Genomic DNA, 17,465 nt, shown 5'->3' with positions numbered 1-17,465 from the left:
ATTTTCCAACAATATTTAAATAAATAATTTAAATTGAAATACTAATTAAAATACTTAAAATAATATTCGACTATACTAAACATATAATAAAATGAAATAATGTTTAAATTGTAGAAAATTACACAAAACTTTATGTATTTTATTAATTTTTTTCTATCGCTTTGAATTCGATTATTCCATTAAATAATATTAAACAGTTAAGAGTAAATGTATAAAAGTTTATTTATTATTATTTTTTAGTTAATATTATTAATTATATTAACATTATTATTGATATAATTAATTATAAAATGTTTTATATTTTATCTATGTTTTATATTATTTCTATTAACTTAGGAATTATTATGAAAAAAGCATATAATATAATTATTTTCTTTAATAAAAATTAACTTTCAGCATTTCTTGTTAATTAATACTATTATTCTATAAATTAGTTTTTGAATTATAAATTTAATTTAAACATAAGTTATTAAATATTTGTTTGTTTATCAAATTTTTATTATAAAATTTTATTTTTTTTAATATTTACAAAAAAAAATATTATAGACTAATTAAAATATTGATAAAATTTAAATGATTTAAAATTTAAAAAACTATATTTTGCCTAAATATATTAAAAACTAAATATTTTTTTGAAAATTTTATAGAAAAAAATATAATAAATTAATAAGTATTTTCGAACATTATTTAAATTTAACTATATTAATTTTTATTACTTTTTACAATCAAAAGATAAGTAAAGAACAAATATATTCTTATAAATAACAAGCTGTATATTAGTTTCAAATAAAGAATAATAAAAATTTTCAAATAAATATAAATATTAACTATGACATTGAAAAAAAAATGTTTATAATAAAAATTTTATAAAAAAAAAAAATTAAATCTTAAATAATTATATATTTGAAACTTAAAAATTATTAATTATTCAATTAATTACTAATATATCAAAATTATTTAGCATCATAATAATCTTTTTTTCTTTATTATTTAAATTAATTTTGTATTATTTAGATTTGCATTTACATTTTTTATTTTAGCAATAAATAATTTTATTTTATTAATAATAGAAAAAAAATGTATATAATTAAGATTTTAATAAATTAAAAAAATATATATGATATTATATGAATCTGATAATTTAAAATATTTATCTTTGTATTATAATAATATAAAGTTTTTTATATAATGCTAATTTAACTTTTATTATATATTTAATTTTTTTATAAAAATTAAAATATTTTTTAAATATATTTAATTTTAAACTTCAAATAAATTAATAAATATAAATTATCCTTACATAAGAATAAATAAAAATTTAAAATATATATAAAAACTAAAAATATAAAGCAAATATTGTATATTAACCAATTATATTTACGAAGTGATTATTAAATAAATAAAAATAAATATTAATTAATAATTAAATATATTAAACAATATATAATTGTTTAAAAATAACATTATTAAAATAATCAATAATATAATAAGTAATCAATTTATCTAAATGATTGAGAAAATAAACTTAGGAACAAACCCCTTCTCAAAATAGTTTAATTAACTATAACAAAAAAATCGTAACATATCTAAAAATGAATGTTAGACAATTAATATAAATGATAATTTATATAAACTACATATTTTAAATACTATTTTGTCACAAAATTTTATAATCTCTTAAGAAAAATATTTCTAAGAGGTATAAGCTCTTAATAATAAATAAATTAATAGTTAATAAAGTGATGTTGATTATACATATTAGGAGAAATAAAAAAAATGTAAATACCAAAATTAAAAAGTTTTTTAAATCTAAAGAAATCATAATGAAGCAAATGGCCACAAATAATAAAATAATATATAAACTTTAATAAGTGAAGAAAATAAATAAAATAATAAAAATATAGTAAATCAAGAAAAACATAAAATATTACAATATATAAATAATATTTAGGACTTATAAGAAAGAAGAATGCATGCACTTACAGATATCTAATAAAAAATAGATGTTTCTTTTAAAAATAATAATTTAAATAAAAAAATTAGTACTACTGGGTCATTACATAATAATTAAAATAGTCATAAAAGTAAAAGAATTATCAATTTTTAAAATTGTACAGATAGATTTTAGACATTAAAAATATTTTAAAATAAACCTCTAATAAATAATAATAATATTAATACAAATGAAAATTTAAAAATCTAATAATTATCAAATATATTAGAATTATAATAAAAATTATTAATTTTATTTTTAAAAATAAAAATAAATTTATAAATTAAATTTAAGTCAATGATAAAAAAAATATAATAATAATAAGGTAAAATAAATTTATAATAATGTAAAAATTTATATAATAAATAATATTTTTGTTTAATATTTATTCATTATATTAAATAAAAATAATTAAAAAAAAATATTTTATATATTTATTTGTATTATTTTAAAAATATATTAATTCCCTTATTAAAATAATTTTTATATTTCTAAAATGTTAAAGATAAAATTAAATTAAATTAAATTTAATTTAAAAAAAATATTATATAAATATAAAAATAAATAAAATATGATTTTTACATTTATAATATAGCATTAAATGATTCTTAAAAATTGTGTATAATTTAAAATTAATTTAAATATAAAATAATATATATATAATTTGAATATATATTTTTTATATTAATTATATTATTTTATTAAATTGTATCATTATATAAAAAAACAATACTATTGAATAAAAATATCTAAAAATATATAAAAAAATATATAAAATAAAAAAAATATATATAAATATATATATCTAAATATATATATATTTTTTTATAATTTATTTTATATAATTTTATTTTAATTAAATATTAATATTAAAATTATAATTATTTGTATATACTACGAAAATATAATAATATTAAATTTAAAATATATGAAAAATGTATAATATTTAATGCAATGTAATTTTATATATTAAATTCTGTTTAAATAATAAAATTAAATTATTTATCTATTAAATATATATATTCAATAAATCTTCATTAATGTAAAATTACAAAAAATAAGAAAAAATTTAATTACATAATTTTTAAAATATATATCAAAAATTTTAAATATATATAATAATTATTTATATTTATTGTATAAATAAAATTAATAAATATATATAAATATATATATAAATATATATATTTATATTTATATATATATATATATAATTAATTAATTTAAAATATAATTTTTCTATTTTTATTTTATATTTCTATCTTTTATTTATTATTTATATATTTTACATATATTTTAATATTGTGCAATTAATATAATATAGTTTTTTATTTTTAAATTATCTAATATTTTTTTTAGGAATATATTATTTTAATAATTTAAAAATCATTTATTTTAATTAAATATAAATACATAATTATATATTGTAATATTTTAATTTATTTTTATTATTTTGATAATATGATATTATTTTTTTATTTTCTAATAATAATTAAATAATTGTTTAGTTATTATATCTTCTTAAAATATTTCTTTATATTAAAGCTAAAATACGTTATTAAACTTATTTAAAAAATTTATGAATAAATAATTGGTTATATTCTTCTTATTAAAATTGATATGTTTTAATTTATTTTATAATAATTATGTACTTGAATTTAATTTTAATTATATTATTAAATATTTATTTATTTTATATCTTAAATTAATCTTAATATTTAATAATAAAGATTTATATATTTGATAATTATTTAGATTTAAGTTTTTATTTAAGAATAATTTAGTCTATGAAAAAAATAAATGATTAAGTATTTTTAAAATCAACTTTATAGTTATGTTTCTTAAGAATATGATAATAAATAAAAATATATTAAAAAACATAAATATTATCAATTTATATAGATAAATAAATATTAATTGTTTTAAATATGGAACAAAATTAAATATAATTGCTTTTTTTAATAATGCAATTTTTTTTTTTATTATTTAATTAAATGAAAAATAAATTATATAAAAGCTAGAATTATTAGAATGAAATCTAAACTATTAAAAAAAATTAAGATTTATGCTAATTATATGATAATATTTTGATATGAAATGTGCTAGAAACTTTTTTAAATTTTTATAAAATTAATAAGTATTTTTCAAAATATACGATAATATATTTATCAAAAGTAAATAAAACAAAACTATAAAAATATGATAAAAAATAAATTAATTGAATATCTAAATGCAAATAATTAAAAAATTCACTAAACATAATAAAATATAAAAAATTTCCATTTTTTAAAAAAAAATTGAAAATAAAAAAATAAATGAATAAATAAATAATTTAAATATTTCCGATGTTCATTTATTTACAAAATTTTAAATATGAAATTATTTAAAATGTTAGCTAAATAAATATATATTTAAAAAAAAATATATTTAATAAAACCAATAATTATTTTACATATGTACAAAACATTTCCCATTAGTCTAGCTGGTTATAATACAAGGTTTTCGCCCTTGAGACCCGGGTTCAAGTCCCGGATGGGAATTTTTTTATTTATTATGATTTTTTTTAAAAAAAATAAAATAAAAGGAAAATAAATTAAAATTTATTTAAATGTTAGCTAAATAAATATATATTTAATAAAACCAATAATTATTTTACATATGTATAAAACATTTCCCATTAGTCTAGCTGATTAGGATACAAGGTTTTCACCCTTGAGACCCGGGTTCAAGTCCCGGATGGGAAATTTTTTTATTTAAAATTTAATTATAATGATTTTTTTTAAAAAAAAATATAATAAAAGGAAAATAAAATATAAACAAAAAAATATTAATCTAATATATTTATTAAGAAAAAATTAATAAATATAATTATTTATATTTTATACAATATAAATAGTATGAATATATAAATAAAAAGAAAATGTTTAAAACATTTTCCTTGCTAAGAATTATAACAAAAATATGTTGATTTTATATAAGTTAGCTAAGGATCATATGGGTCATATAAATTAAAAAATTATTTTTATTATTTAAATAATTTATTTTGATTGATAATTTTTTTTAAGCAATTATTAATTCAATAATAAATTATAGAAAATAAATTATAATTTTTTATATTTTCATTATTTTTTAGTGAAGTTTTTAAAGCATATTCTAAAATTGAATAAAAATATATGGCTTTAAAAAAAATAAAAAAAGAATAAACAGAAGGAGTAAAATAAAATGAAACTTATTTATATATAAAAAATTATGTATTATTAAAAAAAAATAATTTTTAAAATAAGTTTCCTGTTACAGCTTTAAGAGAAATTAAAATATTAAACCAATTAAATCATAAAAATATTATAAGATTATATGAAATAATAACTAAATAAAATAAAAGTAATAAAAAAATTAATTTTATAAAAATATAATTCATTTAAATAAATAATTTTTTAATATATTGTTTTATAATTAATTAAAAATTAATCACCTTTGTTTGATAGTTTAAAAAAAAATCTAAAAAATTGCAATAATATATAAAAATAAAATATATATGTATATATATTTATATATATTTATATATATATATATATATATTTTATATTTTATTTATAATCATCTTAATTATTTAATATAATTATTATTTAATTATATATTATATTAATTTTTTTATTTTTATCTATTTTATATTTTTTTTTTTATTTTATTTATTTATTTTATATTTTAATATATATTTTTTGTTTTGTTTAATAATTAGTTTATGGAGATTAAACATATCTTGTTTTTGAATATTGTGAGCATGATTTAGAAGGTTTATTATCGAATAATATTTAGTTTTCAATAGAGTAAACTAAAAATGTAATGTTTTAATTACTTTAAGGAATGACTGAAATTCACTAAAAGAATATTATTCATAGAGATATTAAAAGTAATATATTATATTTTCATATAAAATTTATTATAATTTATATCTTTATTAAAAAGCTGATAATATTTTGTTTAATAATTAAGGAGAATTTAAAATCGCTGATTTTGGTTTGTCTAAAATAAATTTAAATAATAAACCTTTCACTCAAAAAATATAATGTATTTCTTATAGATCGCCTGAAATAATATTCTGTAAAAATAAATAAATTTTCTATTTAATAAAAATATATAAAGAAGCTAAAAAATATAGTAATAAAGTTGATATATGGTCATTAGGAATAATATTTTTTTAACTTATATTTAGAAACTAATCTAAAAAAAAGTCACTTTTTATGGGATTAGATGGTAGTTTTTAATAAGCAAAGTAATATTTTTATCTTTTAGGTAATCCAGAAATTGTATGGTCAGAGCAAAGTAAAAAAAACTTAATGATGTGCAAATATGAGGAAATAATGAAACAAATAAAACCTGAAGAAAAGTCTTAGTTTAAGGATTGTCTATTTGAATATTTAAAGGACATAAAATAAAAGTATATATTTTTTTCTATTTAATTAAAAAAATATTTTTAATTATAAGTACTGATCTTAATGCATTGAATTTACTTTGCAAAATGCTTGCACTTGATCCTGAAAATAGATTTTCAGTAGAAGAATGTTTATAGCATAAATTCTTTACTTAAGAGCCTTTTATGGTTGGAAATGAAGGGTTTATTTATATATTTTTTAAAGCATTTTTTTTGAAAATAAAAATAAAGATTACCTGTTATAAAAGATGGAAATGAATATCATAATAAAAGATATAATAAAGATAAAATAATATATTAAAATTAAATTAAAAATAATGTGAATATAGGAAAAAATTTTAAATGTTTAAACAATAAGATGAATGGAATAAATTTTATAAATCCAAAATAAAATGATAATTATACTTTTTCAAAAAATAGTAATAATAATATTAAAATTATAAATAATTAAAATTTTAATACTATAACTACTGCAAGTAATAATTAAAACAATATATAAAAATAGTATTAATAAAATAATACTTATTAGGCATTTAATTAAAATATAAATAAATACCAAAGTAATTTAATTTAATTTTTTTTTTAAATAAAATAATTTCTAAAAAATTATTTTTTATAAAGATTAATCTTGTATTAATCATAATAATACTAATAATAATTAAATAAATTAATTTCAAAATATATAATATAATAACTATAATTAAAAAAACAATTAATAAGACTCAAAATAAAATTATATTCAAAAATAATAAGAGCATAATATATAAATTAAAAAATAAAACGAATCTCAATTACTTACAAATCAAAATAATTTTTATAATTAAAAATAAAATGATCAAATTATAAATATTTAATAAACTGAATCAACTTAATTTGTTAATTAGTATTAAAAATAACATATAATTGAAGAAATAAAATCAAAATTTAATTAAAAAAAGAGATTCAATTAAATACAAAAAGAAAACACAGTTAATGCAATAATGATATTGAAGGCCAATAATTTGAAAAAAAATAAAAAATATTGAAATAAAACAAATATTAATATGTATAAAATAAATAAAAACAAAACATAGCAAATAACATAAATCCATTTGTCATATAAATGTAAATATAAATAAATTAAGAATAAAATCAAATATAAAAAAAAAATCAGAAAAATAATAATAATTAATAAATTCAATAAAAAATCTTAAAAAAGTAATAAAAATATTATTTGAAAAATTAAATAGTAGATTGCTATTAAACTTTAAATGAAAATTATAAAAATAATTATAATATTAAAAATAAATAAAACCAAATAAATATGAGTAATAATAATAAATATAAAACATGAGTAATAATAATAAATAATAAAAATAATAAAAATATTAATAATAATTATATTAATAATAGTAATAATAACAATAATAACAATTATAATAATATCAAACAATTAATTATTCAAATAATTAAATTATATTTAATCATTAAAAATAAATAAATAAACAATATACTAATTTTTTAATTTAAAACAATTCTCAAAATTATTTAAATAATTTAAGTGATAATTAACTTGAAATTTCTGACTCACTATTTAGTGATAATTATTAAATAAATAACTATAATTAAGATTCTTTATAATTAAACTTTTAAAAAATATAAAATAATTAATATTATATAATAACTAAAAATGACTATATATTCAATAACAATAATAATTAATTAAATTAATAAATTTTAACAATAGATTATAATAATTCTCCTTTTAAATTAGAGAATACATAAGATTCATTATTATTCGAATATGAAAATTAGAATAATTTAAATTTGGCTTAGGAATTCGATTTTTTAGAATGTACAAATATATTTTTTTTTATTATAAATGTAAAATAAATTATAAATAGGTGATGCTTATATATTAAAATGAATTTAAAAAAAAACATTAAATATAAAAAAAACATATAAAAATACAAAAAATATATTAAAATAAAAATATTAAAAATAATATAGTATAAAAAAATAATTTTATTTATATATTTTTATTTAATTTAAACAATACTTAAATTCTTAATATATTAATTTATTTTGTATCTTAGTAAATGTTTTTTTATTTCTTTATTATTTTAAATTAATTAAATATTTCAAATAGAAACATTATGTGGTGTTATTTCTACAATTCCATTATTCAATTAATATTTTATTCCCTATTTTTTAATAATTTATATTATATATATAATATATGTTATTACTAATTTTTTTGTTATAAGTGCATTTTTCTCTTTGTCATATATTAATTCATCTTTTGTAATTGGACATTAAATATATTCTAGAATTTTTTCATTAAATGTCTTTTATTATAAATATATATAATTAGATATAATTGATATAGTATATATAAACAAGCTATATAGGTTTAAGTTGATTTTTTTATGTGCAAAAAAACGCTCTTTTTATTTTATTTAATTGTTTTATAATCATTTTTTTAATATATAAATATAAATAAAGCAGTATTATATATATGATAAAATAAAAAAAAATTATATATAATATTAAAGTTTATGATATTTTAAATCATATAAAATTGTATAATGAAGAAATAGTATAAAACATTTTCTTTAAAAAAATAATATATTTAAATATATAATTTTATTTTATTAAAATATAATATTATAATTATACTTTTAAAAAAATAAAATGAAAAGTTGAACTAATTGTATAATTATTAATAATTCTATATGACTCCTTTACATTTCCTAATGTCTTTAAGAAGTAGATATTATGATATTTTTAAATATTTATTTAACAAATCAAACAAGTGGACTTGTTTACAGAAATTTATTTCTTGAGAAGAATATCTTCTATTTTTTTAAATATTGACTAAAATTTCTATATAATTATTAGAATGAGCTTGAAAAAGAATTTAACAAAAAATTTTAAAATTTCCTTATATTTTTGACTTCTGAATTAATTAATAAATAAATATTTTAAAAGATTACCTTTCAAAAAATCTAATAAAAGAATAATTTTATTATTTTCATAAATTAAAATTGAAGAATTTTTTCTATATAATACATGTGGTACACCTAAAAAATATATTTTTGAATTTTGGAATATATTCATTTTATAGAATTTATATGTTTATTTTAATTCTATAATTACTTTATTAAAGATAAATTCTTAATATAATTGTATATTTTTCTTCGTTTTATTTTCAAAAGACTTATATAGTAAATTCTTTTTTTTTTTTCTGAAATAGTTTAAAATGTATTTTATAGCAAATGTTTTTCCCTTTTGTATTTCCCATACTTGTTTCTATATTATTGGGGAAAAAATTTAGTAAGATTTTCATAATAAAATTATTCTATTTAATATGTACTAATATTATATTTATTATATATACTTGTTAATTTTTATTATTTTAGTTAAAATATTTCATTTTTTTTTTTCAAAAATTTTAACTATTTTATATTTTAGATATGAATTATTAAAGATATTTTCCTCATCTGATTGTTTTTTCTTTAAGTATATGCCTTTTTAGATCTATAATTTTATTAAATATTTCAACAAAAACTTATTTTTATAATTAATTTTTTTTATTAAATTAGCATAATTTTATATTAAATAATTCAATTTATTTTTTCACTTTAATTTTAGGAGTTTAGATAAAAAATGGATATCAATTTAAATAAGAAAAATAATTAAATTATTTTTCTTCAAAATAATTATTTTTACTAATAAGTTATAAAAAGAATTCATTTCTTACAAACAATTTTTCAAAATAGGCTTTTTTAATTTTTTAATAAATATTAATTGCTATATTTAAATGTTTATTATATAATAATTTAATATTTTTGTATATTATTTCATTTTCGTTTCTTAAAAAATTTATGTTGCATTTATTTCTTTTTCATTCCTTAAAACATTTATGGTGTATTTACTGGTCTATTAGTCTTTAAGCATATAAATGAGCTAAATATGAATGTAAACATAATTAATATAAAAAAGTTAAGAAAAATACAATTCAATTAAGTCTATATATAGTTTTATTAGTATAATATATAAAAACTTTCAGATATTTTAAATATTTAACTATTTGGATTTGTTTTTAATATTATTGTTGGCACAAACAAACAATATTCTAAATATTATTTTATAATATTTAAAATATAAATACATTTTTCATTATAATTAGAATTATATAAATTTAATATAAATAATACATTTAAATAGTATTTTTTATGTTATTTAATTAAAATAATAATAATTAAACTTAAAATGATTATAAATTAGTTAATATTTTTATAATAAAGTATAAAAAAAAGCATAAATAAAGAAATAAATTATTGAAATTTTTTAATTATATGTGTATTTAATTGGATAAAAAATACTGATTATATATATAAAAAAATGTTATTTTTCGTATATTTGAAATGATTTTTCTCATTTTAATTCTAAAAAAAATTAAACACCAACCAAACAAATTAAATGAATGAAATAATTTTAAAATTTTTATTAAGTGCTATCTAAGAAATGATATTTATTTTATTTTTAGAATTATTTAATTTAAATATTTTATAAAAATTTATTAATTTCAACTATTTTTAGAAAAACTTATTCAATAAATTTATAAGGATCTTTTTCAAAATGATCAAATTAGCTAATAATATAAAAGCAGCTGTTTTTTCTAAACTAGATATTTTATATATTTTATAAAATTTTCTTTTTAGTAATTTCAATTAAAATTTATTAAAAGTATTAAATTATATGTTCTTTTAATTTATTTTCTTATTTAAAAAAACATGCTTCTGTAAAGAACTGAATTATTTATTAAATTTAAACAATATTTTATGTAAAATTTTAAGTAATTAAATTCCATATATTATAAGATTCTGTTAAATTATAATTATTATTATTTTAAGTCTGATCTGACATTTTATTTATTAAATATATTAATATTTATAAATCGATTATTTTTTCAATATTTATAGTTTAATTTTTGTCAAATTCATTTAAAGAATAATTACTGAAATTTCTTGCTTATTTAAACTTTTATATGTTATAATAATGATTTGCTAAAATATATCCTATTTCTGATGCTTTTTTTACATCCTATGTTTCATAATATAAAAAAGCCTCTTCATAAAAACCAATAGCTTATATATTATTCTTTAAATTTATATAATTATTTGCTATATCGAGCATCACTTAAATTTTAAAATAGATAAATAATATTAAATTTATATTTATTAGTTACTAAATCCCATTTTAGGATGATTTTTTCCTGTACAAATTATTAATTACTAAAAACATTCTTTTAAGAATTTTTATTATTCTTAAAATTATTCCATTTATTCATAACAATTAGCCATATTTTAAAATATGTTTGCCTAAAGTGGATGGTTTTTACCTAAATTAAAATTTATTATATCTTATAATTTTAAATAAAATTTATTTGCATTATCTTTTTAATTTAGTTTTATGTAACATTATACTATTATTAAAAAAGGTTTTATTAGAAAAAGATTAGGGGTTTTCTATTATTTATTTAATTATTATATAAATATATTATTTACATTAATTAATTATATAGATTATTGAGATGTTTTAATCGAATTTTCATATTTTTGTTATAAAAACAAATTTTCAGCAATTTTTGTTTTTAGAATAAAACTTTCTAATTCTGAACATAAACTAATCTTTTAAATAAATAATTTTTTTTTAATAAAAAAAAAAATTACTTTTAAAAGATTTTCTTTTATTATTAAATTTTTTAATTATTATTTTAAATCAAAACTAATATCAGAAACTATAGAAAAGAAATTCTAATAAATATCTTCCATATTATAAATATGGGATTTAATTTTAAAATCAAAAAAATTTTAAATCGTAAATAAATTATTATCTTTAACAACAGTATATTAAGAGTTAAAAACAGCTCTATTTGAACTCTGTTATTCTTCTTAATTAAATGAATTATTTTCTTTTAATGTTTATTTATTGTTAAGTTTATCTTTATATGAGCAAATATCATTTTCCAATTTATAAATTTAAAATAAATTTATATCAAATCTTAAATAAAAAGGACAATGGAAATTAATAGCATTAATTAGACCACCTTTAACCAAATCATTAAGTTAAATTTTATTTTTATAAAGAAAATTATTTCTTATTTAATTATTTATTATATTCCAAAATTAATCTGAGTCTGGGCTTTCTTCAAAAATTAAATTTAACATATCTACAACTATTACTTTTTGTTAATAATTTAGCAATTAAATATATAAGGCTTTGTCAACCTTTTATTAAAAACTCTTGCTTTTTAATTCTATTTTCTTTTAGATTGCCTTTATTTCTTATTCTAAATAAAATCTCATTATCTTTTTTATTACCCTTGCAACCATTTCTTATTTCAATAATTATTAAATATAAGGAAGTTTACATTTTTCTATAATAATACCTAATAATCTTTTTTAAAAAAGATATTTTATTTTTTTATATTTAAAAAAAAAACCTCATATTTAAGCCATATTTATGCATAATTTCAGTTAAAGTATAACTTTCATAAGGAATTATATCAATATTATTAAACTTTTCAACTAATTTATCAATAGCTTTATGAAAAGCATTTAAAATAACACTTTCTTATTATTACATTTCTCCTTTATTATCAAAATTTTCAATTGAAAAAGGTAAATCAGGATTAAGTTTAAATTAAAATTAGTCTTCAATAAATTAAATAATTTCCGGCCGTAATCTTCTTCCAAAAGATGGACTAAAAGTAAAAACGTCTTAAACATTTTCCAAATAAAATGTTTCTTTTAATTATAATTCAGGTACATCTTTATAAATTTCTAATTCAAAAGGAAGAAAGCATTTAGTTCCTTCATTCTCGTCTTTCCATAAATGTATATGTTATTTTAAGTTTATTTTTTCTTATAATAATTTTATATTTTCTTAAATTTTATTTTCTATTAAATATTCTTTAAATTACTATTTTTAAATTAAAGGTCCATTTACTAGTTTGACTTTTAATTAAGGTTTAGCTTATAAATAAATTGTAAACCCTTTAAATTCTACAATACAAGATAAAGGCATTTATAATTAAAATTCTTAATTTTGCTACTTTAATTATATTATTTATTCATTTAAGTAATTTTTGGCTCTAAACTCATCTTTTAATTATCTTATTAGCCCATTTTAATATATTAAAATACCTTCTTATTGAACTTCCTCTTCACAAAAAGCTATTTTTGCAATCATATTAAAATCTTAAAGATCATAAAAATATTCATTATTTAAACATGATTTATAAACTTGTTATTATTAAGGAATTATTTAATCAAAAACAAGATTTTTGGCAGCTTATATGGCCTATTTTCTGAATTGTCCTTGAATATGGTTTAATTAAAGTATTAAATTTATTTAAGGACAGTTTTTTTCACATATTAAATTTAAAATATAATCATATTTAAATTAAAAATTTTATTATAGATTTAATTAACTTTATATATAAGAATTAAAATTTATACTTTTTCTTTTATCTAACAAATTGAAACCGTCAAATGAATTATTTGTTAAATTTAAAAGTGAATTTAAATTTTTTTGTACTTAAAGATGATGAGAATATTCATTTAAATTTAATTACTTTTCTTCATCAAAACAGTCGTTTTTATTAGATGATTTTGACAAATTAATATTTTCGTTATTATTCTTGGCCTCTAACTAAATTTATTAAAGGCTTTTAGAATTAAAAAATAAAGATTTCTAATTTTTTTTTGCTGAATTAAATTACTAAAGATTTTATGATTAAAAATTTAAATTTTAAAGTTATTATTATTATTAATTATCACTTTATTATCTTCTCCTTTATTTTATATTTTCCTCTTTTTATTTTTCATTATTTTATTCTTATTATGAAATTATGTTTTATAAAGAACTTTCGTTTTAAGTTTATTTGTTTATAATTATATTTATTTTTTCATTAAAATTATTACTTAATTTATCATCTTGAATATTTCCTTAATTTTCATTATTAATTTGTATATTTAATTAAGAAATATTATTGTTATCTGATATATTATTTTTTTTTTCTTGTTCAATATTTTTAATTTCTTATTGGCATAATTATATTTAGTTATAAGCTATTTTTATTTCTTCATTATCTTTGAATATAAATTGCCATTTTAATAATTTATTTGCTTATTTTTCATTAATATTTTTCTATTGAATTACATTTTTTGCCAAAAACGTAACTATTAGAATATTTTTATCTTAATCTATTACAAAGTTTTTCAATTCTATTATATTTTTAACATTTATACTTTTTTTCGGAGTTCCATCTGGATATTCATTTATGTTATAATTTTTAGGTATTTTATTAAAATATTATAATTATTGTGATTTTAAAGCTAAAATCCTCTTATTTTTGAATAATTATTTATATTTAATATATTTATTTTTACTTTATTTTCAAAAAAACCATTTTCACTAATTTTTTTAACAAGATAAGTGAAAAAGTAAATATTCATTTTATTATAATAATATTTTTAGAAAAATATATTAAATATCAGTTAAAATATAGATATAATATTAGGATTTAATAAAAAAATAATAAAACTATTATTTATATTTTTATAAAAAAAATTAAATTTTAAATTCAATATAAAATTTATTTATGAAAATTAAAAAATAATTATATTAATTAGTTTATTTATATTTTACTTTTAATAAAAATAATAAAAAAGTTATAATATAAAATGAATAAAAACTAATAAACTTAATTCTTAACTTCTAAACTTGATATATGCAATCCATAAAAAAAACACTTTTTAACAAAAAATTATTCTAATATATACTCTTAACCACTACTAAAAAAGACTTCTAATTCTATTATAAGTTTTCCAAAAATATCTTAATAATCGCCAATAAATATATAAAGAAATGATTTTATAACTCCTTCTTTAATTTTTAATGAATAATAAAAATAGGAAAAAAAAAAATTCTTAAAAATAGCAATTGTTTAAAATATTAGAAATATATTCAAGTGCAAATATATTGAAATACTTAAATAATAAATCACAAACTAATATGTAAATAAATAATAAAGAAAAAAAACTAAGAAACCTATTTTGTAGTTATTAATATAAAAAAAATTATATGAAGAATATGAAGCTAAAATAGCTAAAAAATCAAATAATCAAAAATAATAATTAATATAATAATAAAAATAAACCTATAAACTGCCTTAAGTATAATAAATATCTAATTTAATATACAATTAATCATATACATACTCAATGTTAATAGGAAAAGGAAACAATAGTGAATTAGTTCGAAATATTTTACTTTAAAGAGAAAAGTTTGGTGAAGCAAATTAATTTTTTTCTGAAGTCAATATATAATGGTAACCATGGTCAAGACATATAAAGTAAAATAAATAAATAAATATTTGATATTATATATAAAATTTTAAAAGATTTAGCAATTATAATTCAAGGACAACTAATATAAGTTAAATTAATAAAAAAATATGTAATCATTTTGAGTTTCACGACGAATTAACATAAAAGAATAATTTAGTATAAAACTTAAAACAATATTGTTTAGAAAATAAAAAAGATGTTTTTTAAATAACTCCTCTCACATTTGAAATAAATATTGATAGTAAATACTTTTAGGAAGAAATCAATGATTTTTGTTAATTTTTAATAAAAATATACCTATAGACTATAAATATTTAACAAAAACATCAATATAAGTTATGAAAAATAATAAATCAACTATTCAGTAGTATATAAATAGCACTTTTCCTTTACAAAAGTCAAATTAATTTAATTCAAATGGGAATTTTCCATTATCTATATCCGAAAATTATAAATATGGATCAAATTATGTTTGGCTTCTAAAGCCTGTAAATTTAAATAGAGGAAGAGGAATTGAAATTTTTCAAAATTTAGATTAATTGGAATAACTATTAAATGATTATTATAATGGTTTTTCATAAAAACAGCATAAAGAAAAAAGTTCTAATAAATATATAATCTAAGAGCATCAATTTGTGATTTAAAAATATTTAGAAAGACCACTTTTGTTACATAAAAGAAAATTTGATATTCGAATGTGGGTTTTAGTAAATTAAAATATGGAAGCTTATTTGTTTAAAGAAGGTTATTTAAGATTAAGTAGTGAAGTTTTTGACATTAAAAATTTAAAAGATCCTTTTATTCATTTAACTAATAATGCTGTTTAAATGAATTCAACTAATTATGGAAAATATGAAGATGGAAATTAATTAAGTTTTAAATAATTTTAATAATATTTAGATAAATCTATATTTTGTAGAATTAATTTCTAAGAACATATTTTGCCTATTATTTATTAATAAGTGATTATTTCACTTAATTCTGTAAAAAATAAAATTAATAAAAAAAATAGATAACAATGTTTTGAAATTTTCGGTTATGATTTTATTATTGATGAATCTTTTAATGTTTGGCTAATTGAAATTAATACTAACCCATGTTTAGAAGAAAGTAGTCCTTTACTCCAAAGTATAATACCTAGAATGCTTGATGATTGTTTTAAATTAACTATTGATAAAGTTTTTATTTATAATTAAAAGAAAATTTCTAAAAAATATCCTGTTGATGGTTATGATGATGATGATAATATGTGGAATTTTTTATTAAATTTATAAGATGTTAATTAATGAAAAGTTAATATTTTTATTATTATTTATTTATGTAATTTTATACTAATTTTTTTTTATTTTATATATATATTATTTATTTTAAATTATATTTTTAATTTTAAAGAAATTATTATTGAGCGGGTAAATTAAGTATCCAAATTAAATTTTTAATAAAATAAAAAAAATATTCAAAATATATATATTTAATTAAAGAAATACATATTATATTTTAATTATATTGTAATTAAAAAAAAAAATTTCCCCATCCGGGACTTGAACCCGGGTCTCAAGGGTGAAAACCTTGTATCCTAACCAGCTAGACTAATGGGGAGTTACATAGTTTTAATCGAAATAAATATATATATATATAT

The 17,465-nt window shown here is 13.9% G+C and overlaps 2 protein-coding genes and 3 non-coding genes across 5 annotated transcripts, besides 31 other annotated features; 4 read left to right on the top strand and 1 right to left on the bottom strand. All coding sequences in view use genetic code 6, as the record gives it.

Moving 5' to 3' along the window:
* Positions 1–839: 839 nt before the first annotated feature.
* Positions 840–876: a microsatellite.
* Positions 877–1,194: 318 nt separating this feature from the next.
* Positions 1,195–1,228: a microsatellite.
* Positions 1,229–1,310: 82 nt separating this feature from the next.
* Positions 1,311–1,347: a microsatellite.
* A 1,387-nt stretch (positions 1,348–2,734) lies between these two features.
* Positions 2,735–2,811: a microsatellite.
* Positions 2,737–2,797: a microsatellite.
* Positions 2,745–2,770: a microsatellite.
* Positions 2,745–2,814: a microsatellite.
* Positions 2,755–2,791: a microsatellite.
* Positions 2,779–2,812: a microsatellite.
* A 1-nt stretch (position 2,815) lies between the features above and the next one.
* Positions 2,816–2,848: a microsatellite.
* Positions 2,849–3,149: 301 nt separating this feature from the next.
* Positions 3,150–3,206: a microsatellite.
* Positions 3,207–3,228: 22 nt separating this feature from the next.
* Positions 3,229–3,280: a microsatellite.
* A 67-nt stretch (positions 3,281–3,347) lies between these two features.
* Positions 3,348–3,393: a microsatellite.
* A 996-nt stretch (positions 3,394–4,389) lies between these two features.
* Positions 4,390–4,428: a microsatellite.
* A 32-nt stretch (positions 4,429–4,460) lies between these two features.
* IMG5_201420 lies at positions 4,461–4,533 on the top strand. Its single transcript has one exon. It is a non-coding gene; the product is annotated as a tRNA-Glu (tRNA).
* A 131-nt stretch (positions 4,534–4,664) lies between these two features.
* Positions 4,665–4,737, top strand: IMG5_201410. Its single transcript has one exon. It is a non-coding gene; the product is annotated as a tRNA-Glu (tRNA).
* A 429-nt stretch (positions 4,738–5,166) lies between these two features.
* Positions 5,167–6,498, top strand: IMG5_201400 (protein kinase domain protein; the record flags this gene model as incomplete). The annotated part of the gene is made up of 4 exons (XM_004023952.1): positions 5,167–5,205; positions 5,278–5,374; positions 5,733–5,903; positions 5,960–6,498. The coding sequence occupies 4 exons, from the start codon at positions 5,167–5,169 to the stop codon at positions 6,496–6,498; spliced, it is 846 nt and encodes a 281-aa protein (XP_004024001.1).
* Positions 5,523–5,572: a microsatellite.
* Positions 5,523–5,589: a microsatellite.
* Positions 5,551–5,634: a microsatellite.
* Positions 5,616–5,700: a microsatellite.
* Positions 5,624–5,692: a microsatellite.
* Positions 5,641–5,700: a microsatellite.
* Positions 6,499–7,722: 1,224 nt separating the features above from the next.
* Positions 7,723–7,779: a microsatellite.
* Positions 7,760–7,849: a microsatellite.
* Positions 7,850–7,882: a microsatellite.
* Positions 7,883–8,334: 452 nt separating this feature from the next.
* Positions 8,335–8,397: a microsatellite.
* Positions 8,340–8,411: a microsatellite.
* Positions 8,365–8,422: a microsatellite.
* Positions 8,378–8,426: a microsatellite.
* Positions 8,427–10,956: 2,530 nt separating this feature from the next.
* Positions 10,957–11,020: a microsatellite.
* Positions 10,963–11,020: a microsatellite.
* A 2,296-nt stretch (positions 11,021–13,316) lies between these two features.
* Positions 13,317–13,361: a microsatellite.
* A 2,339-nt stretch (positions 13,362–15,700) lies between these two features.
* IMG5_201390 (tubulin-tyrosine ligase family protein, putative) lies at positions 15,701–16,168 on the top strand (the record flags this gene model as incomplete). Its single annotated transcript, XM_004023951.1, has 2 exons — positions 15,701–15,831; positions 15,886–16,168. The coding sequence occupies 2 exons, from the start codon at positions 15,701–15,703 to the stop codon at positions 16,166–16,168; spliced, it is 414 nt and encodes a 137-aa protein (XP_004024000.1).
* A 997-nt stretch (positions 16,169–17,165) lies between these two features.
* Positions 17,166–17,217: a microsatellite.
* Positions 17,218–17,352: 135 nt separating this feature from the next.
* Positions 17,353–17,425, bottom strand: IMG5_201380. The gene has a single exon. It is a non-coding gene; the product is annotated as a tRNA-Glu (tRNA).
* Positions 17,426–17,465: the final 40 nt, after the last annotated feature.

This window comes from Ichthyophthirius multifiliis, assembly GCF_000220395.1.
Source record: "Ichthyophthirius multifiliis unplaced genomic scaffold scaff_1120509251426, whole genome shotgun sequence".
NCBI classification, from domain to species: domain Eukaryota; phylum Ciliophora; class Oligohymenophorea; order Hymenostomatida; genus Ichthyophthirius; species Ichthyophthirius multifiliis.
This window is presented reverse-complemented; position numbering and strand designations above follow the sequence as displayed.